We start from the raw sequence: 21,867 nt of genomic DNA on the forward strand, positions 1-21,867 counted from the left end.
GGCTGATAGTTTGGATTTTTCGGAGGGTGACTGTTGCTTCTCTGGTTAGTTCCGCGTGGCGTGGGGAACGTTTTTTTAAATCGATATTTATTTCCTCACGGAATCAGTAGGGTATAAGATGAAGGATGAATAAATGATTAAATGAGTGGAAAAAGGTCGGCTGATTTTATGAAGTCCAGGAGTGAGCGATGATGAGGTCCCTGCGTCCAAGCGACATATTAGGCAGGATTGGTTGCTGAAAGGCCAGCTATTCTCAGGTGCCGGATTCGTGTTGGTTTCAGCGCTGGGCAGTCCCACAGAAAGTGGTGAATGTCGGCCTCAACATCTTCGTTTTTACAGATCGGGCACCCTGGGCGGGGATATAGGTGTTGGAAGCAAGACTACGTCCTAGTGACAGCTGGTGTGAGGGCAACACCGACCCGAATCCTCCTAAGCGCCACCTCCTCTGCGCGAGTGAGACCGCGGGGAAGGGATACCGCACAAAGAGGGATACGTGCACGTGTGCGGCGCCGGAGGTGTTCCTTTCTTGATAAAAGGAGGGTAGCGTCGTCCACTGCAAGGAGCCGTGGCATTGATACGTCCTGGTTCACGAGGCGGGTCGCTAAATCTCTTTCTTCTGTCAATATTTTCTTCTGTCAAGTCTGTAAGGCAGGAATATGTCAGTATATTTCTCGGGTACATCCTGTGTTCTCAGAAATCCCCCTGGAAGTGGTGGCCGGTTAGCATATCCTCGAGCTGAGGCGTTGGCGGCTTTGTTTCCTTCCAAGTGATTGTGTCCCGAAGTCCAATGATGTAGGTATCTGGGAGGTGATGAGCTGTGGTGTGATGGGAGATTTGAAGTGCTATGCTGGATACTCTTTCCCTTTGGTAGTTTCTGCATGCAGACTGTGAATCAGCGAGAAATGATGACATGTTCTTTGCTCGTCGAGATTGCTAGGGCAATTGCAGCCTCTTCAACTGCGTGTCATTTGTTGGAATAGTTGCAGCTGCCTTTTCTGTAAATGTGGAATCCATGACTCTAATGGAGTGGGCTTGTCTTCCAGGGTATTTTGCTACATCAATGTGTCTGGTTTGCGGATCTGTTCCGCGCGCTTTGCTCAGGGCCCGAATTCTTGCCTAATTTAGATTTAGCATATATGTATGTGCAGTTACAAAATACCATATTTTTCTCACAAGCCAAAGAAAATTTCCCAGGAGAGACCAACTGAGCTAGCCCGCAAGTCTCCTTGAATTTTTGCTAGTATTTTGCTGTCTTTGTGTTGCTTTTTGTAATTTTGCTATTTCATTTTTGTTTCCTATGCAAAATTCTTACTCGGAGTTACCATCTATCTTGCTATGGTACAATTTAAGACAAAAGATTTTAATCGCCCATACGGCGTCCGGTGTCCTGTCCCACTATAGCTGTCATCCTGACAGGCACGCCGGGCATTTCTTGTCTAGAGACAGGCCAGCGCGGTTGCCATGGAGAGTTATGAGTTCAGTAATCAATAGGTAATGAGCTAATAAACTGATTACCTAATCAATCATTATTACGTAATTAGTAATCAGTACCTAATTAATTAGTGATTAGCAACGGTGACAGTGATGATGGTAATGAAAGATATGACTATGGCGTCATCATCTGGTGACGTCATGACAAGTGAGATGATCGGCTGTGACTATCATATCCGACCATATGTCTAATAACCAAAACTGACATCACGATGACGTCACATCCAGCCATGACATCACCAGGCGATTCACGACTCCACCGAGCGTCCGACCCTGGCGCCGTTGCGGCGCCTTTCATTTGCCGCTTCCTCGAACGCAGCACCACACCGCACACAGAAGCAGACGCAGTAACAGCAGGCATCAGCGATGTTTCAAATTGATTCACGAGAAAGAAAAGGCGCAGTATCTGTCAATTCCCTGCGGATTGATTGACTTCTGATTTATTTATAGGAAGAGAAAGGCGCGGTAACTGTCTCAATTGTTTTCTGTGGACACCGCAACCGCGCCGTAAGGGAAGGCAGGAAGGTGGGAGTGAAAGTGGAAAGAGAGAAAGAGGAGCCGTAGTGGAGGGCTAAGGAGTAATTTAGACCACCTAGGGATCTTTAACGTGCGCTGACATCGCACAGCACACGGACGCCTCTTCGTTTCGCCTCCATCGAAATGCAGCCGCCGAGGTACACCTTGACCGAGTCTTAAGAAAGAGGAGGAAGGTGGAAGTGAAAAAAAGAGAGGAGGAATTAGTGGAGGGCTTCGGACCACAGTGTAATAGAGGCTTTCGCCTCACTGCACTTTAGCGGTCAAAAGTGCCCCCTAGAATGTTTTCACCTGGCTGGCCGAGAAACCTGATGCACGAAATAATGTGGATATTCCAAACTAAATAGACGTTAGTGATTATAAAAACAGCAGAACTGTGAAGATGAGTGCGTGTGTGTGTGTGTGTGGGGGGGGGGGGGGGGGGCAGAGAGACGCTGAGCAGCTTATTCCTTGGAGGATCAGAAAACACTGGTTCGAAGAGCCAGACAGGCTACCTTTCACATGGTGTGATGGAATAAGGAATCCAGAGAAAATTTCTTGCTGCACAATGAAGTTATTTATTCGACTCCTGTTCAGCTGGCGGTATCGCCGCCTTTGCTGCGTTGGCCATCCGTAGTTCCTTGAAGCGGTCCGTGAGCCAGCGCAAGCCGGCGACGCGGTCAAAGGCTCCGTAAACGCTGCCCGGACACTCGTCATATACGTCTTCCAAATCGACGTCGAACACCGCGAAGCTGATGCGGGGGTCTGCATGGTGGGCCAACACAGCCTGCCAATGCGCGCAGGCAAGTAAGATGAAGGCAAAAAGGAAAAGTAAAATTAGGTTCAGAGGTCACCCGTTTCTCACTTTCGTTGGCTACTAGATTAGCGTGTGTCGCCAAATTCAGCCCTCCCCTGCGTTCGTGCTCACTTTCTTAATTCAATGTCTTTATTTGTGCAAGGAGTTAAGAAGCAGCGACCCTAACAAGGCAAATATTACAGAAAATAAGCTAACTCGACTACAAAGGGACAGTTTACTGACTCTCAATAATTTGTTTCTTGCGTCATTCGAAAGCTCCATCCCCAAATTAACCAATATCCGTCCGCGGGGCCCAGAAATAAGGCAGAAAGATTTAAAACGTACTTTTTTCATATTTTAATCTAGTTTTCTCAAGGATATGGCGTCTGCAAACAGTGACTGTGCACACGAAGAGTTTGTAAAGTGACTCTATGCAACTCTATGAACACAATGACTGCCGCACCACAAGTCGCGAGCAGGACGTGTCTGAACGAAGATGCCCAGATTTTATTAAATCTGTAGTTGAATGCACAAAGAGAACTTTAATAGATTGAAATGAGTAATTATATTAAACCCGGTGATATGCACTACAAACAGTATTGTCTTGACAGCGCTAACGATGGTAGCGCCGTTTCAAGTATAGCGACGTCTTTGGTTGCGTTATTTTTCTTTTGAACGCATTTTGAAAGGGAATGAAGCAAAATTAAAAAATAAAAGCAGCTGCAATTATTAAAAGAGAAAAAAAAGGGGTAACTTAAGCTGATATGAACACCAGAATAGGCATAATGTATTGCATCCCTCTTTGGAGTGCACTGCTCTGCGTCCGAAAGGTCTGCGGTGGGATCATATGAGGAGAGAAAGAGAGATTTGAGGAGAATGGTAGGGCATGATCAAAACAGATGCTCCCGAGTTTCTGCAACGCATTCCGAGCAGTGAAAGAAGGTCTTCAGGAGGAAGAAAGGCAATCTAAGAGCCGGGAAATGCACTTGAAGTCGAGCATCAGTTAAGGCGCGGAGGTAAGTACAAGCTGCTTCACGACGCGGCGAGCAGCTCGGAGCAGAGATCCAGAGAGCACCGCGTATACACGTCTGCCGTCCTTGAAGGCTGAGGAGTAACTGATGTGAGGGGAGGGAGCGACACACACGACTGCTCAGTCCGGGGTAACACGCTTGTACAACGCTGCCCGGTGACGGCCGCGACGTCCGCAACTGTGACACGCCCCACTCTCTCACTGGGTGCATTTTTGCGCCTGCTGCGCCCCCTCATCGTTAATTCGCGTGATGCGGGCGTCGCTACCTTCTCTTTCTCCTCTTCGAGTTCACGGAGAGACGAGTAGAGACAGAGAGAGAGGAGAGCGGCTTCTGCTGCTGCTCCGCCTCCTCAATGCTGAGGCGCGTGAAGCTAACTTCTCTTTCTCCCCTTCACGAAGAGAAAGAGAGGAGGGAGAGTGAGCGGCTTCGCATAGACATCAGCGAAATCCGTGATTGCGGCTAGTAGTGCCACGCACCAGTAACTGTCTGTATGACGCTGTGGGATGGTTATAAAACGTGCTATATTCATTTCAGACCCCTCAAGCAGATGCTATTCAGTAGTAACAAAACGACAGAGTATGACGCCACCATCCACCAAACCTAACTTTCTTGATCGGTTTCAAATATAAACTCCTCATTTTACCTCGAGTTCTTCGATTGATACTGCCACTAAGGGGTAAAATTTAGGATATGTGAACACTTTTATACCCGTGTCTGGCAGTATTCTCTCCCTTTAAAACAAGAAATTCTCATAGAAACCGTTGTCTGAATGGCGCCCGGAAGAACATGGCTCTGAACTGGAGAACATGGAGGCAACCGAAAAGCGAAACGACGCGCTAAATGATCTTTCGTGGGTCACGCTCTGGCGCCTAGATGCGCCACAGGAGCTGTGTATGCGCCAAGAAACCCTTCAATCCAGGCTGCTGTGTGACGCAGAGATAACCATATCAGACGCACTGTTACTTTGATGCTGCGCTGCCGCTGTAGCAGCGCATGCGTCAACTGTCTTCATTCAACACGCTCTGGTCTATTCCATTTCTCGGCGCAAGCCTCAAAAGCGCCGTCAACTCGAAGGCGAACATAAAGCGATTTCAAGAAACTGAAAAGCCGCAAAATTATATAATTTTTCGGCAGACATCTTAAGCGCTTCGTCTATGGAGACAAATACCTAACCAAAATTGCTACGCCCTTGAAAGAGGTATCCATTTAAGCAGGGCTACACCTTTATGTCCGCGCTGCTTACTCTGACCTAGGGGCCTTCGCCAGTTGTGGCTGAGGCTGCCGAGGGGAACCTGACGACTCCATCAACACGAAGGCACCACCAGACCAGCAGTATACCCTACGCATGAAACTACGCTCTTTAGTTTCGGCCTGTTGCGATGGGTGGGAAAAATAAGCCCGGTTCATAGCCATACTTTTATGCGGACCCCAAGACTGCTAGCCGCTATTTCAACAGAAGGACTAGCCCTTGGAATGAGGCTCCCCTAAACACATCTTAATTTTGTTTTGTGTTAGTTTAGGAACGCTGAGGCCGAGTGGATTTAAGCGAATAGGGGCCGTACCCACTCCTCCCCTGCCCCTCCCCCACTACTCACTCATGACTCGGTCCAAACTGCGAGACATCTGGGCCCGTATTCCGAGTTTGCGTCGTTATCGTGAATGTCGCTATCTCTGTGACCTCGAGTCACTTGATTGGTGGAAACGCTGGAAAATGATCTTGCCACCTCTTCCGGTTCCGCAGTGGCAACACCCAGTTCCAGCGTTTCGACCAATCAGATGACTCCAGGTCACGTGAGATATCGACACTTCGTTAACGACGCAAACTCGGATTACGGGCCCAGATGTGGCCCGTTCCTCATCGGACACTACACCAAATTTAAATTAAATATCTCTATTCCAGGCCTATCCTCTCGCTGCGTAGGCTTGATAACATTCAGTTTTGAAGAAACAGGAAAGAGATGGCTCATAAGAGTTTCTCGAAGTCCGGTATATGTTCTCTTGTTTTTATCATATTTACCGCTTCGTATCTATGCTCTGTGTAACAGGAAATTAATAAGAATGGAAGTTCACTGGGCATTCTTCCCAGCCAATTGACCAAGAGGAAACCTCCCTGTCCGTTCAGGCGTGTTGTTCCTTTCCGAAAATAAGGTAAAGTGCTACACAGCTTAGCTTTTTAAGGACTAAATACGTATCGATCGTACCATGACCATCAGTCTTACAAAAGGTATTCATTACACTTTAAGAGAGTTGTTACGCAAGGTAGTCACCTCACACTTGCTCTCATCACAGAATAACTAATACTCTCGTCGGCTTGTCGTGTACAATCGTTTTGGTGCCGCAATTGTAGTTTTTAAGTTAACGGCGCTAGATGCTGGTTTTTGCTTCGTTTACACCTATCCGCAGAAACGTGAACCAACGCACAGATTTCTTGATTCATCCGCTGCTGTATGTTCTTTCGGGCATGTCTCCTCCCACATTGAACGAACTCTGGTGAAGCTAACCTTTAGGGGTCTGGGAACAAATGTTTCGTCAGGTAATTTCTGATCAACATTAGTTGTGCACTAAATCCGGAAATGTTAAACTGCCCTGCTGTACCGCCTACCTAGCATCGAATGGGATCCTATATGAATTGACTGAGCGAATAGACCGTTATTATTATTAAACATAATATTGCTATCATTATTGAGCAACGGAAAAGGCGCCCCCCCCCCCCCCTCCCTCTATTCCTCACTGATGAAAAATGCATCATCGGCCACATATTTCCTGTGACGAGAAATGGCGTTTCTATAAGTTCCGATGCCTTTTAAATTGTAGTCATAATGCAGATTTGTATTCGCAGAAAGTGTCTAGAGAAAATGCGTCTGTCTGAGCCCTCAGAATCGGACCTCTGGTCCCTTTCCTTAATGGCCCTTTACTAAATGTGCATGCTGTTTTATTTAAAATTTTGTGTGTACATACGTCCCCAAATTTTTTTCCCTGGTCACCGCTTGAAATCACTAGAGCCTTTCCAAAACAGCCACAAGCATCCAACAATGGAGAACTTGAATCACGAATGCAACAGATGATGCAGCAGATGATGCAGGATATGATGCGGCAAATCCAATCTCAAATGCAACAGATGCAAGCACAATTTCAGGGGCAGATCTCAGAAATCAAAAGTGCTTTTCGAAAACAAAGACATAACGAAAACATTAGGGAAAGAGCGTACAACCGTCCAGCGTTAACGGCGTTCGCTGTCGAACAAGGCAACAGCACGAACACGTAAACATGATCAAGACGCGTCAGCAAGACCAAGAAAACTTAGAAATTTGGCAATGGAACTGCAGAGGCTACCGCAAAAAACAGGCCCTACTAAAACAATACATAAACACACAGCTCACACCCCCCGATGTGATTGCGCTCCAAGAGACTGGAACCAGGCCCTCTCTACAGGGGTACGATGTTTACGAGAGCCAAAACGGAGGTAAAGCAGCCGTTCTAGTCATCAAAGCCATCACCGCAATCAGGCACGATACCATCGCCGAGACGGACATCGAGCACGCGCTTGTCGAAATCATTCCGAAAAAGCGAAAGGAAAGGAGCACATTCGTACTAAACGTGTATAGCCCGCCAAGACAAAGAAAAGCCAAATTCTTCGAACTCTTCCACGGAGCGCACAAGCTGGCCAAAGAAAATGCACTCATTATCGTGGGAGATTTCAACGCCATGGACACGAGTTGGGGATACCGGAAACAAGATATCAAGGGAAGAACATTAGCGGACGTAGCCGAATATTTTGGCTGTAAGCTAATCACAGATCCCGCGACCCCAACGAGAATCGGTAATAGTGTGAGCACGGACACTTGCCCGGACCTCACGTTCGTAAGGAAGAGCAAGGAGTCACAGTGGGAAAACATGATGGAAAACCTAGGTAGCGATCATTTTATCCTCCGGACGCGAATAGCATCGGAAAGGGTAAGATGCCGGATCGGACAAGCAAAACTCACGGACTGGAACGCGTTCCGCGGGGCTTGCAAAAAATCTGAAGGCGGCATTCAATCACTAGAAGACTGGAGCGGCATGTTGACAGAAACGCGAGACAAATGCACAAAAAGTGTAAGACGAACAACAACAACGCCCGAAGTAGACGGGCACCTTCTGCGACTATGGGAAGCCAGACGCTGTCTCACCAAAAGATGGCGGAAGCAAAAACACAACAGGAAACTAAAACAAAAGATAGCAGAAGTTACGGCAAAAGCTGAAGAATACGCAGCGCAACTCGCGAGACAAAATTGGGAACAATTCAGCGACTCGCTTAAGGGAACCTTAGGTACGGCCAGAACCTGGAATCTCCTAAGAGCACTAATCGATCCGACCAAAACAAAATCAGAAAACAATAAAAGCATCCACAGATTCATCCACTCCTTCAAGGGCTCGGACACCGACCTTTTAGAGAAGGCACGAAAAAAATGTTTCGGTGATCGCAACCCCTCACGATACCAAGGAAACTATCGCGGAGCCGAAAACGAGAGACTCGACCGCCCAATAACTGTGGAAGAAGTTTATGCGGCCATAAGGAATACGACCAGAAACACGGCAGCAGGAGCCGACAGAATCGACAATGCCCTGATCCGAAACCTGAGTGACGACCTCATACAAGAGCTCGTAAGTTTTCTAAACAAACACTGGGAGGCGGAGACGGTTCCCGAAGAGTGGAAACACGCCGAAGTAATTATGATACCTAAACCTGGCAAACAGCTCCAAATTGAAAATCTCAGGCCCATATCGCTCACGTCGTGCCTCGGCAAGCTTTACGAGCGGGTGGTGCTGCAAAGACTGCAAAATTTCATGGAAGATAACGAACATGTACCCCATACCATGTTCGGCTTCAGAGCAAAACTCTCGACGCAGGACGTGCTGCTTCAAATACAAGAAGATGTGCTCCGCAACGTACCCCGAACAGGTGAAAATGTCATAATGGCCCTTGACATCAAGGGAGCATTTGATAACGTCAGTCACGAAGCGATCCTTAGAGGTCTAGACGACCTGAACTGCGGACGCAGAATCCACGGGTACGTCAAAGCCTTCCTGTCAGATAGAACTGCCACCATCGGCATGGGAGACCTTCGATCGAACAAAATTCACGCGCCAAACAAAGGAACACCACAAGGATCAGTCATCTCACCTATCCTCTTCAATATAGCTATGATAGGTCTAGCACGAAAACTAGAGAAGATCGAAGGCATCAGGCACGCCATGTATGCAGACGACATAACAGTCTGGACGAACACCGGTTCCCTCGGGGAGAAGGAAGGAAAACTACAGGAAGCGGCCTCCTGTGTACAGAAATATCTCGGAGAAAGAGGACTCGCATGCTCGACCGAGAAATCGGAACTGCTTCGAGTGTGGAGAGGCAAACAAAACCGGACCGTCCCAACCAGTGAGAGCCTGAAACTCAACATCTACCTGGAAGGAATGCCCATCCCTGAAAAGACAAAAATAAGAATATTAGGTATGTGGGTTCAATCGAACCAACGCAGTAGTCACACTTTTACCATGCTCAAAACTACAACGCTACAAGTGACACGCATGATCACCCGCATCACCAACAGGCGGCATGGCATGCGCGAAGAGGACACACTAAAACTAGTTAGAAACCTGGTAGTGAGCCGAATTATGTACAGCCTGCCCTACCAGTGCCTCAACAAGAGTGAAATACAACAAGCTGACGCCCTGCTACGCAAAGCGTATAAGACGGCGCTCCGATTACCGCGCAACACGTCTACAGAAAAGCTCATGGCGCTTGGATTGCAAAACACATTCGAAGAACTACGCGAGGCGCAGCTTGAGTCGCAAAAACTCAGGCTGCTGCAGAAAACGACTGGAAGAGCGCTTTTACAGAGACTCGGATACTGTGAGCAGATGCGAGAAATAGCGAGGACGGTAACGATCCCCGACGAACTTCGCAAGTCCCTCAAGGTAGCTCCAATCCCGAGAAACATGGACCCTAACCTCCACCAATGTAGAAGAGAAGCAAGGGCCAATTTTATTCAAAAAACATACGCTCCTGAAGACACGACTGTGTATGCAGACGCGTCCTCGAGAGGAGGACAGAACAAAATTGCAGTGGCCACGGTGGTCAATTCGTCTCTACGCGAAGTGACCAGCGCCTCTATCCGACACTGCACAGCAGCAGAGGCCGAGGAAGTAGCCATTTCTCTAGCGGTGGCGGAGGGCTATAGAGCTGGGCGGTCGCTAACGATACTCACGGACTCTCAAACAGCCTGTCGAAATTTCATGAATGGTAGGATTGGTCGTCACGCGCTTCGTATACTCCTCGAAGCGAGCGACAGATTTAAAAACCACAAAGAAAACAAGACCAGACACAAAATTATATGGGTACCGGGGCACATGGGGGTGGCAGGGAACCAAGAGGCTGACAGGATAGCTCGAGCATACACTACTTTCCGAGCATCCGACGGGTCCGCGGAACTTTTGCCAGCACCCAAGGCATACTCGGCCATACTAGAAAACTATAGAGGAAGAAGAATGCGATATCCCCCACCGCACAGTTCTCTCACCAGAGAGGAAACTGTCATATGGAGACAATTACAGACGGGTTCATACCGAAACCTACACGTACTAAACAAAATGCACCCTACCTTATACGCTGACAGATGTCCGTGGTGCTATGAAAAACCAACACTGTATCACATCACATGGGCATGTCAAAACATAGATGTGGTCCCCAAAATTCGAAACCCGAGTGCGGAGCAATGGGAGACTCTGCTGTCCAGCGACCGCTGCGAAGACCAGAAAGGTCTGGTACAGCGAGCCCAACGGGCGGCAGCAGCCAGCGGAGCCCTGGACTGAGGGCAACCGACCATTGTAAAAAGTGGACGAAGTCGACGGAGAAGACTCTTGTGGATACAACAAGCAGACATCTCTGAAGACGTCCAAAAACCGCCAAATAATATAGGACTAAATAAAGTTTTTCCTCCTCCTCCTCCCTGGTCACCGCAATTTAGATTTGTCTGAAGTTGACCAAAATTAGTACCCAACCGCTTTTGAATAATGCCAAACCGGTGGCGCCTTTCAAATTTAGATAGGCCATCCCAAACTTTATCTCACTAGACTCCCGAAGTTAGACTTCGGCTCAATTTGAGTAAAATAGAGGTCCAACCTAATTTGACTACGACCAACTCAGTGGTGACTACCAAATTAGGGTGGGCAACCTCCAAAATTTACCATCCTGGCTTATTCTCCGTGCGTAGTGGGCTACGTGTGCCATTCGATTTTTTTTTTATTTCGCTACCCCTCGTCAACTAGGAGGAAACGTATAACCTCTAGCTAGATGACGCAAAACGACCCCTGCCCGAAGAGACGCGTAGCTCTGCACAGCCTGTAAAAATGAGAGAAAGTCGATGTAAATCATAAAGAGCTTCTAACGCTATCGAAAACACGACATAATCTAATTAGGTGCTCCTGTGCGTTTTTTTACGGGTGATGTTATCTGGCCGCAAGGTGGAGCTTAGACAACACACCAACTACCTAAAAAGATCGTTTTTCACACTACAAATAATTGTTCGTTAAAATGTCAAACATCAGCGCACAATATATCAACGTAAGGAAGGCTCTACAACTGCTTTCAACAGTCAGGATGTGGTATCCAACGTTTATAGATGTACCTATAAACGTTGGTGGTATCTAGAATGAAATTGTGTACCCTTTTGCCTTTGACGACATAACGGTTACGACGCCCAACAACAAGCAGTCGTTAGTGCTCGCTCTCATTGTTCCAAACTGCACCTTTTTGGTTATAGTCTGCAGGCTGTCAAAGGTGAAGATGCGTCTCTTCTTCTTGCTAAAAGTGTAATTTATAAAATGGCCTTCGTCGACGGCCTCGAAATTGTCTCGGTATTCAGGGTTGTTGCAAACCTGTAAATGAAATAAAACAAAAACATACGTGGAGACAAATTGGAGCAGTCCCATAAGTGGATATGCATGTGTCTTGATTGCGGACGCTTTGAAAAAAAAAAAAAAAAAGTTACCGCAAAAACGGTACTGGGAGAGAGAGAATGCGAAAGCATTAGTGCTGCCGCAACGTTTTTGTAATTTTGATATTTTGACCTCTTATTGTTTAAAATTACCCCTTTAACTATTATAATCAGTATTAATTACCATCATTAATATTTATTTTTACCTAGCCTACTCGCATTAGCAATTCGTATACGAAAAAGAAAAAGCGCAGTATCTATAACATTTTCTCGAGACCACGTTTGCATATCCATGCGGACACAGTCCTCTGCAAACGCGCGCACACACACACACACACACACACACACACACACACACACACACACACACACACACACACACACACACACACACACACACACACACACACACACACACACACACACACACACACACACACACACACACACACACACACACACACACACACACACACACACACACACACACACACACACACACACACACACACACACACACACACACGCAGTAGCCTCTGAACACGCGCCAGTGCAAACAGTGAGTGAGCGGGTGAGTGCAATGATATCGCGGGTATCCGTACCTTGACGTAGGGGCCGATATATCCGGCTATATTCACAGTGCAGTTGCCCCCCGGCACAAAGTCCTTCACGTTCATAGGTGCGTACCAGAAACCTTTGAGCGAGAAAGACACTGACACCGGGATGCCCAGGTTGAGGTAGCCTCGCGTGGACAGAAGCTCGACCACGTCTCGCTGCGCTCAGCGTCGAGACAAAGGCCAATGTGGGAATGGTTTTGAAAGGAGGAAAGAAAGATGCAACTCTTGAAGGACGCTTGAAGGACAGATTTGAACAAGAGAAAGCAAGAATGAAACTAAAGAATGACCATCTAAAGATTCCACATATGATACTGTTTCACACCTATGGACGCGGTTAGCAAATGCAGTTTGCATGAGAACACAGGACGTTAGCAGCCTGATGGGCAATGCTTGGTTAGGGAATATGCGCGTAAATCGTTGTAAACTTAAAAAGTATCAAGCGTCCTGAAGTGAGATTTGACGAGATTTCGCTCGCATTCCAGATGTTCCTGTGCTTGTGAAACTAGGCTTTTAAAAAATTACGACAATCAGTATATTTTTAGTCAGACATGCGCGACACTGGTGGGCTTAGGCGGAAACACAAAACATGCTGCGCCAAGAGCTTTAGAATTCGTAGACTGAAGTGTCCCCGACGTGCTGCGGCTCATATTGCGGAAAATAATAGCGATTTCAAAATACACTCTCGTAAAACGGCTTCCAAAATTGCTGGCTTTAAACATGCTCAAGTTTAAACACTTCGGGTTGGCACTCAAATTAGTACCCCCCGGTACTAAGTATATATGATGCCGTAGTAGCGGTCCATACTAAGCCTTTTGGGGGGAGTATGAGCCAGGGTGGGCTTAGGGTGGTCGTCATCTTGGGTGACATCACGTGAAGCTCATCATTGGCGCAGAGTGGCCGTCATCGTGTGTGGCACCACGTGACCTAGGGAGGGCCTTAGGGTGGTCCGTCATCTTGGGTGGCATCATGTGACATTGGGTTACCTAAGGAGACCTAAGGGAGGTCACAATTTTGAGTGGCATCACGTGACCTATAGGATGGGTCTTAGGGAGGCAGTCATCTTAGGTGGCTAGGGTGGTAGCCCATCATGATAAGCACTCTTCAGACTTAGAAAAATTCTGACTCAGGCCGGCACGACACATTTAAAAGGCGGCGCTCAAGGCATTTATGACCCCATTGCTAAGAACAGGCGTCAAGACAGCATATTCCTTATTGATTATGTATTTGCCATATGACATTCGACCTCATGCAATTTTCAGTTTTGCTTTAAACAGACTTTAGCGAGCGTCCTTGACTGTCTATAGGGCTTTGAGATGGCAATACCAAACGCGCTGTCAAAAGAGTACTCACGATGGGAAGTTCGAATCTTCCGTACTTGTGGTTCCACGTGGTGGGCGCCATGACTCGACACGGGTAGTCCCGGCCATGCGTCTGCCTCATGTGGGTGGTAGCCACCAGCATGTCCACCTTGAAGTCCCTGCGACATGAAAAGCCGATGACCATTGCCAGGCTTAAGTGGATGAGTGATTACTCTAGGTTTAGTTCAGATATCACAGAAAGCGCTAACTAGATAACTCGATGACCGCACCATAATTTTTTAGAAACCGTTCACAAGGTACATACAGCTTTTATGGTAGGTTTAAAACCTTCTATTTGTACCGCTAGACTCGGATTATGTCGTGAACAGGATAGGTATTTAGTTTCATTTATACCTCTGTGGAATGCTGTGCGGAATTGTACAGACCCGATGTCGGTGTCGGATACCCTGTGTTGTGTCATAGTATACATTTCGTGCGTTAGTTCGTTGAAGAATAAGAATGCCGCACGACAAGTCGATGTGGACGTTGGCTGCATGTCTTTGTGGGTGCCAGACAAAAATTCTGTTTTTCTTTCTTTTTCGTGTTTTTCGGTTTGTTGAATTCCGTTTTGTTCATGGGATTGTGGTATATCTTACGTTTTTCTTTTTTTTTTCTGCCCCGTATTTATTGGACAAGGAAAAAGGAGCGATAAATGAACCGGTTTTCTGTTCGCATTAGCCAGCGCTCGTCTTCCTGGTTAACCTTGAAGGCAACGCCTACTGTGGTCTTCCCGCCCACTGACGCATTATATGCAAGCCTGTGCGCCGCGCTCTCTTTTTTTTTTTTTTTTTCTGAGTGCGAGTGCACTGGATCACATTTCGTGCAAGCTGTATTCGTGTATCATAAAAATTAAAGAACACTGCAGAATCTGCATTGAAGTAATGTAGAAAGCTGCAAGGAAAGTTTCAAACGAGTGACGCGGCGTAGTGAGAATTTATGTAACGGCACGAAGAAAGACTTCGAATTGTTCCACACGACTTCAAGTACCCAGAGTCTTCTAGCTGCAGTCCATGGAAGCCCTTCAAAGCCTGAATCGCTGTTCGCCGAATCACCTTTCGATTCAATTGTACTTAAAGAGACACTATAGTCGGAAGTTCCAACGCAGTCACACCTATGCCTGACTTTCCTTTTACCGAGTCGGCTCTAAAGACACCGAAACATCGCGGAGAGTGATTGATAAGAGTGATGATTCTAAGTAGGCCCAGAGCGATGTCGGCAGTCACACACGAGCGCCTGTTGTACTGTGATAAAGACCTTTGGGTGAGGCGTATTACAATCAGGGACCGATCCAGATGGGGTGGTTCCAGAGTAAACAAAGCATCGAACCAATTTACGAACGTTGAAAGGCGAGCAGAGGCTTCTGTGCTGTTTGAAAGCAAGACTGTTTTCGGACCTCCAAATAAAGATTGCGAACAAGCGCAACCTGCGGATCGTGCGCCTGGCAATATGCACACAGAGCAATCATCAAAACGAATCGACTTTATCGGCCTGCGGGGGTACGAGACTGGCAAGGAGGAGCTTATGGGATATAGCGACTTCACTCGAGGTCCCCAGAAGCCGTCAAAAGAAAACGGTGGAAGCGCATACAGTGGCCCTGAGAAAAAATATGAGAGAGAGTGAACAGCACATAAACTCGAAGCGCTTCGCAGTGCAGCTTCTGTAAAGTATGTGCGAGAGAAAGATCACGCAGCACATGCCGACCTATGTAGATCGCACGAAAGATGCCGTAGTGAAAACAGAACAGATGGTCTACGATGTTATTACACAAGCACTGAGTCTTGAAATACTGCAAGCACTTCTGCATCAACGAATCTTCGAACAGCCTGAAAAATTGGCGGCCACTCTTTCACAAGCATAGGAAAAAAAATAAACGCCAGTGCTCAAAAAAAGATCACGGTGGAAACACATGTGTTGTGTCTGACTTGTGAGATGCGTCAGTGTTGAGATGAACAAGATCAATGACGATTATGCCGCAGTGTAGTAGGACGAAACCACAATAATACCTTCATGCCGGGGAGAAGGGCTCCAACCAGCAGATGGCGTCGAAGTCTTGCGCCCCGTCCGTGTTGCGCCAGCTGTTTCACATTGAGTATATCGCGCCCTACACGACGGGCACCAAGATGACTGAGATCGAGCAGGAGCTTCACGAAGTGAGCCTCAAACTAGACGTACAGCACGAACTGCATGAAACCATCAGTGTTTTGCGCATCGAGACTGTCACTCTTCCAGAAAACACGTAACAGCTAAGTGAACCCCCACTAGAGACGTCCCCTAGAAACAGTGCAACTGTTGTCACAGCTGATACAAGAAAGGGCGGTGCGCTGGTCTCCGTCCAACAGAAACGGACCCTCTGGTGCAGCACTAACGAGGGCCCATGGCTACGATGGCGATCAAGCAGATCGACGATGAATGTAATATCTCGAGCAGTTAGAATCAGCAAGGGGACCACGACGCGCAGAATGAAATTCCGGTATATGCAGTTCTTACGACAGCATCTTGGACCCCATTCATCAGTCGGGTGGTCATCTGATGCCGTTGAGATGACATCGTTCAAGCTTTGAGCTACCTCTCACCTCAGGGGGTGTTGCAAATTCAGGCAAGAATCTGCAAACAGAACGACAACAAGAGGGAAGACGAGGATTGGAAGCGGGAGCACGCGAGAAGACTAATCGCCATGTTGCTACATCGACAAACGTAAGGTGTAGAGGCGTCCTGGTGTCCGCCCTGATTCTTCTATAACATATCCTTTACGTCACATTAACTCACTTCTTGCTTACCCATTTTATTATTTGATACTTTCAAATTGCGCGCCAATCCTTTCCTAAGCCCTTTTCCGGCTCTACTTTCCGTTGCGTGACGTCACCTTAATTGACGGCCTTAATTAACTACATTAGTCTTTGGTACTTTCAAATTGCGTGCCAATCCCTTCCTATGCCTTTTTTTTACTCCACTTCAGGTTGCGTGATGTCACATTCTTGACGTCACCTTAACTGACTGATTTAATTAACTACTTTAATTTGATACATTCAAATGTGGCACCAAGTCATTGACTAATGAGACCATTTTCGCGTTTACTTTTATATTTTCTGCCTCTAAATTATTATCTAATTAACTTATAGGCCTAATTATTTTTTCAGACAACACTACATCACCCTCTATCGATTGATACCACTCATTAACCTCTACCACTTCTCAATTACTCACAACTGTTGCGGACAGCTTTTATATTTTTTGCCTGTAATTAATTACCTAAATTACTTATTGACCTAAGTATTTTTAGGCAACAACATTACGTCATTAACTTCTACCACTTCTCAATTACTCTCAACTGCTGCGGACATGATTTGGCTCACGCGCTCTGCGGACTCGCTCTGTGTACGCGGCCTGCTGATGCGGTCTGCGGACAGAAATCTGTGAACATAGCGAAGTAATGCTTTCGCATTAATAAATCAACTATACCCAACTGCCACCTTCACCACTTCGCTATAAGCCCGGGATAGCTTTTGAAGGCCAGTAAATACAGTTGCGTTGAGGGTACTTTGGTGCAAAAACTTCAGCCAGTTGTTTTTCAGGCATATGTACGTACAACTTGTAATAAGGGAGTAATTACTCATTGCATCCACCCAAGCGCAGCCATACGGCTACAAAGGAAAGCTATACAGCTTTCTCAGAAACTTCGTAGTTAAAGAAAAATTCGCCCTGATCCGGGAATCGAACCCGGCACCACCGCCTTCCCGGGGCAGTCGCTCTACCGACTGAGCTAACCAGGACGGTCAGCAGATCAGATGGTAGGGCGAGAGCAAATTGATCTATAACTCGAAGTGGGAATGGTGTTGGTTAACCAATATGTACAACTTCTCTATGGAGAGTTAATTACTTTGGAAATAGAAATATTTTACGGACTAGCCGACGCAAACAGCCTTCAGTTGATTTCACTAGTCTAGGACCTCGGGTCATTTTAAGCGCTTCTTTTTACATTTAGATGGGGCATCTGGTCTAGGCTGCAAGCCGGGGCACCCAGATAATACACTGAGTCACATTTGTGCCACAAAAGATACGTGTAAATGAAAACTGAAAGTTCGGCTCAGCTCAGCGTTATCCATGCTATATGCGCGTGTTTCCTCTTTGCCTTCTTTACTCCGTGTGAGTAGCTCGATTTTTTTTTTTTTTTTTTCAGTGAGAAAACTCCAACGATCGTAAGACTGGAGCAACGACTCCCAATGGGCCCGACAGGTGTCACAGTGACGAACGTATAGCCACAGCCGATCGCATGCACCATGCGCGGGCGGCAACACTCTCTCCCGCTGTGCATCGCACACCGTCGTCTCCGTAAACTTCCATCTGCGCGTAAAAGGTTTCGCACGTACTACTCGGTTTAAGCACTTTAAAAAACACTGCCACTCCTGTTCCTCAGTTACAATCTTCAAATTTTAAATATAAGTTTGAGGCTGGAAATAAATGTGTGGGGCTGTGCAGGCTACTTATTGCACAATGTTTGCAACCAGCAACAAATCTTAATGCTGTGAAACCTGCAATAATTTTGTACTCGCAACTGCATGATGATGAATGACCCTTTCGTGCATACATGGCCGGTAAAATAAGTTGTTCGCCTTTTGAAATCTGGTTTCCAGCAAGTGCCCAATCAGAGGTTCTCATCACATGTTTGCACAGGCGATCGCAAAACGCTCTAGAGCCATTTAACGACATGATCTCGGACGGCGCACCTAATAATGCCTTCTTTCGAGTGTACATCTCTTTAATTCTGTCTTACATGCCGCGCGCACATTCACATTTGGCAGCATACTAACGTGCTGTCGTATTCCTGGTGACAATCCAAGGCATTGTCGATATGATATGATTGACGATATGATCGAAGTAGGTCAATATTTAGAGAGGTGAAGAACAGATTAAAAAACGGGAACAAAATGAAAAGCAAATAAGCGTTTGACTACAGAGTTCCAGTGCGCGCTATATTTTGCAATGAATTTATGTAGCCATGCTTTCCTCTTTGCCTCTAATATCTTTAAATACTTTATTTGGAACGTTTTGGAATGTTTGACCCATTAATAGAAAAATAAATAATATAGCGCTGAATTTTACGCCAGCATGCATGACCACCATAGGGACGCAGTTCTACTGAGCAGGAGTGGTAGCCGCATATGAAGTGATCAACCTTTTAGGAGTTTTATTCTACAAAAGAGAGCAATATTATTGTGTTTTGAAATGTAGCTTTAGAGGACAAATACTTGCGTCACGTATTACGAAAATTGCGCAAAGTGTTCGATCAGCTTAATTCTCCCCTACGCCAGTGCTGCTCTGCGTATGCGGGGAGCATATTGCCGCGAACTGTTTAAATCTTTATTTGTTCCTTTTCGACAGCCGCTGGCATGCGGCCTTATCATTGTTATTCTGGCGCGCTTATCAATTCTGTATCCAGTGTTTGTTCATGCTCGTTGTCGCAATACGACGCGTTATCATTTTCTTTGTCGCGAACGATACGCCGAGATCTGTCTCGAAGATTCCGATCCCTCGCGCATGTTTCTATAATGTTCCAGGCTGTGCTACTAGCAGTTTGCGACGTTATCCATATTGTTCTGAGCAGCCTTTAAATTGAGCGTTGACGAGTTTGTTGCTATTGCCGCCGCCGAGTAGCTTAGTTCTTTTGCGGGCGCATGTCAGCCCAATAAATAGTTTCTTCAGTACAATCACCGGCTCTTCATTTGTGTCATCGACCTTATCACCCCCACGTGACAATATGGTGTTCCCGACACTCAATCCTCAGCGTCATACATTTGTGGTCTCCGTTTGCAAGGATCCACGGCAGCACAGACTGTTTTGATTGGATACTGATTTGGTCTTATTACAACCTGATGCACGGGCTGCATTTGCACACCCCCAAGAGCACCCGCCAGCTGCTATCACACACAGGTACCAACTTGGCCATTGCACGTGATCTAATGACATAATGCACTCCATCGGCCAATCAAATAATTTTATGGTAGAAGACGTTACCGGACACAGCATTTTCCCCATTCTTTGCTTTTTAGTGCAATCACATTAAAATCTCATATTGTGCTGTGGTAGTGACGAGGCTGTAGGCAACAATCAGACTTGAGTTTCGTTGAAATAAAATTTTTACTGCCCCCCCCCCCCCCCGACTTACGCCCTCCAAAAATACTAACCAACTAGGCGGCGGCGATAGCAGCATTCGTGCTCAGCGGCTGTCGAACTACGAATGCCCATTACACCCGTCAACGCTAAATTTAAAGGTGATGAAAAACATGTAGATAAAGCCGCAGACGGGTAGTAGCATAACATGAAACATTGCAGAACACACGCGAATGGCTGGAATCCTTTCAGATACATCTCGGCGTATCTTGGGCGGTAACGAAAATGATAAGGCTACGTCTCGCGACAATTAGCATGAACAAACAAGGAGTACAGAATCGATGCGTACACTATACAATCAGTGATAAAGCCGTATGCTGGCCGCGATTGACAAAGAACAAATAAAGGTTTGAATACTTCGTGGCAACATATTTACCGCGAAAGCAGCATTAGACTTTAGTTATTAAGAGAATGAATCTCAAATAGGCCTCAAAATGCATGAAAAGATGAGGGCGGTGCCCTGTGCCTTTGATTGGAAGAGCTTACAGCTCCTACCCATATCAAGCAGCTTACATGACAACGTCGTCGATAAGGCCTATCTGCGCCTTCGTCTGGTGTGGCGTCATCCTTACGCCGAACACGATTCCACCCAGGTTGTACGGCGCGTCGGCGTCTCTCGTCCGCTGGAATTGCCTGAGGAGCTAGAAAAGGCGGGCACGCGCTTAAGAGTCAACAACAAGCAAGACACGAGCTGTGGCAAAGGTCCACACTTTTGCCATCGGTATGCGCCTATGCAGCGTCACTATACGATGAAGTACGAAAAAACAAAAAAGAGGACATTAAGGTACAAGCGTGGGCTAATGCATATAAAGCACGCCATCGACTTGTAACCTTTATTTTCACGCGTTGTATCATTGGAATCGAGAGCTGTGGAATGCGCAGGCTTTTAGTGAACAATGGTGCGTACGTTTCCTACAAGAGAAACGGTTCCTCTTCATCTGACAGAGAAAGCGTGAATGGTTTGAAGGGAGGAATAGTGTCCTCAGTTCACTCGTATCTGCATCTCTATTCTGCACAGTATTTTTGCGCCAACATTCTAAACGCTTGTGTGTTGTTCATGCTTGAAGCGGCCTCTCTCGGACTTATTTTTTGCAACACGAGAAGCAACCAAATTATTCTGGCACGGTTGCAGCCACGAACGCCTGTTTCTACTTTGCTGAAGATTTTTTTAGGTTTCTTCCTCAGATTATGCCATTTCTTGCAGTCGTTAACCTTACTGCGGCCGAGAGGGGCGGTGATTCTGCTCTTTCCTGACGGCGAGATGCGCTTGCCGCTATTGCTACAGGCGAGCTACTTGCTTTCGGGCCCCAGATTACTCCACAAGTAGTTTCCTTGTCAATCTTCCTTATTTCACCGCTGCCAGAACGCAATCATAAATACAGGAAGATATATTTAAGAAAACTTGATTTTGTCGCAAGAACTTACTGAACAACTGTAGCCAAATTTGAATTATACTGATCAGTTCACTGAATTCTTCAGCTCCAGCAAAATTGCACTCATTTTCTGTTGCGCAGTCAAATGTTTTTGAAGTAGTGCTCGTGGGGAGACTAGAGAACCGCACATAAAAAGAGCGCTGATATAAAACAGCACAAAGAAACAAAGAAAAACAGCATGGCGATAAAATAGCGCATAGACGAAGCAGCAAGACGGCAAAACAACGCAGCGCGGAACTTTGCAGCCCTGCAGGAATGGCGAATTCACAGCCACGAAGGGTAGAGGACAAACTACATGGAAGTGGCGTTTGAAACCAGAGATTGCTTTTCTTGTAGATTGATTGAAGCAACATCGTGATAATCTATTGCTTTTATATAATAAAAACGTGGGTGAGTTGGAGGCTGTCTGTGATGCAGCGCTGAAACAGTGGCCTTACGCAGTGACCAGCGAAGTTGATTTATTCGTATTCGATTGGTGTTCAAA

General features: G+C 46.5%; 1 protein-coding gene and 1 non-coding gene across 2 annotated transcripts; both read right to left on the minus strand.

The window, feature by feature from the left end:
• Positions 1-2,567: 2,567 nt before the first annotated feature.
• On the minus strand, positions 2,568-20,709 carry LOC146190147 (uncharacterized). Its single transcript, XM_084603385.1, has 5 exons — positions 20,464-20,709; positions 13,775-13,901; positions 12,410-12,580; positions 11,620-11,748; positions 2,568-2,791 (listed from the first exon to the last, which is right to left on the minus strand). The coding sequence occupies exons 1-5, from the start codon at positions 20,514-20,516 to the stop codon at positions 2,579-2,581; spliced, it is 693 nt and encodes a 230-aa protein (XP_084459511.1). The 5' UTR covers positions 20,517-20,709; the 3' UTR covers positions 2,568-2,578.
• Positions 17,476-17,552, minus strand: TRNAP-GGG (transfer RNA proline (anticodon GGG)). The gene has a single exon. It is a non-coding gene; the product is annotated as a tRNA-Pro (tRNA).
• Positions 20,710-21,867: the final 1,158 nt, after the last annotated feature.

Source organism: Amblyomma maculatum, chromosome 5 (genome assembly GCF_055883805.1).
Source record: "Amblyomma maculatum isolate TAMU_Amacu chromosome 5, ASM5588380v1, whole genome shotgun sequence".
NCBI classification, from domain to species: Eukaryota; Metazoa; Arthropoda; class Arachnida; order Ixodida; family Ixodidae; genus Amblyomma; species Amblyomma maculatum.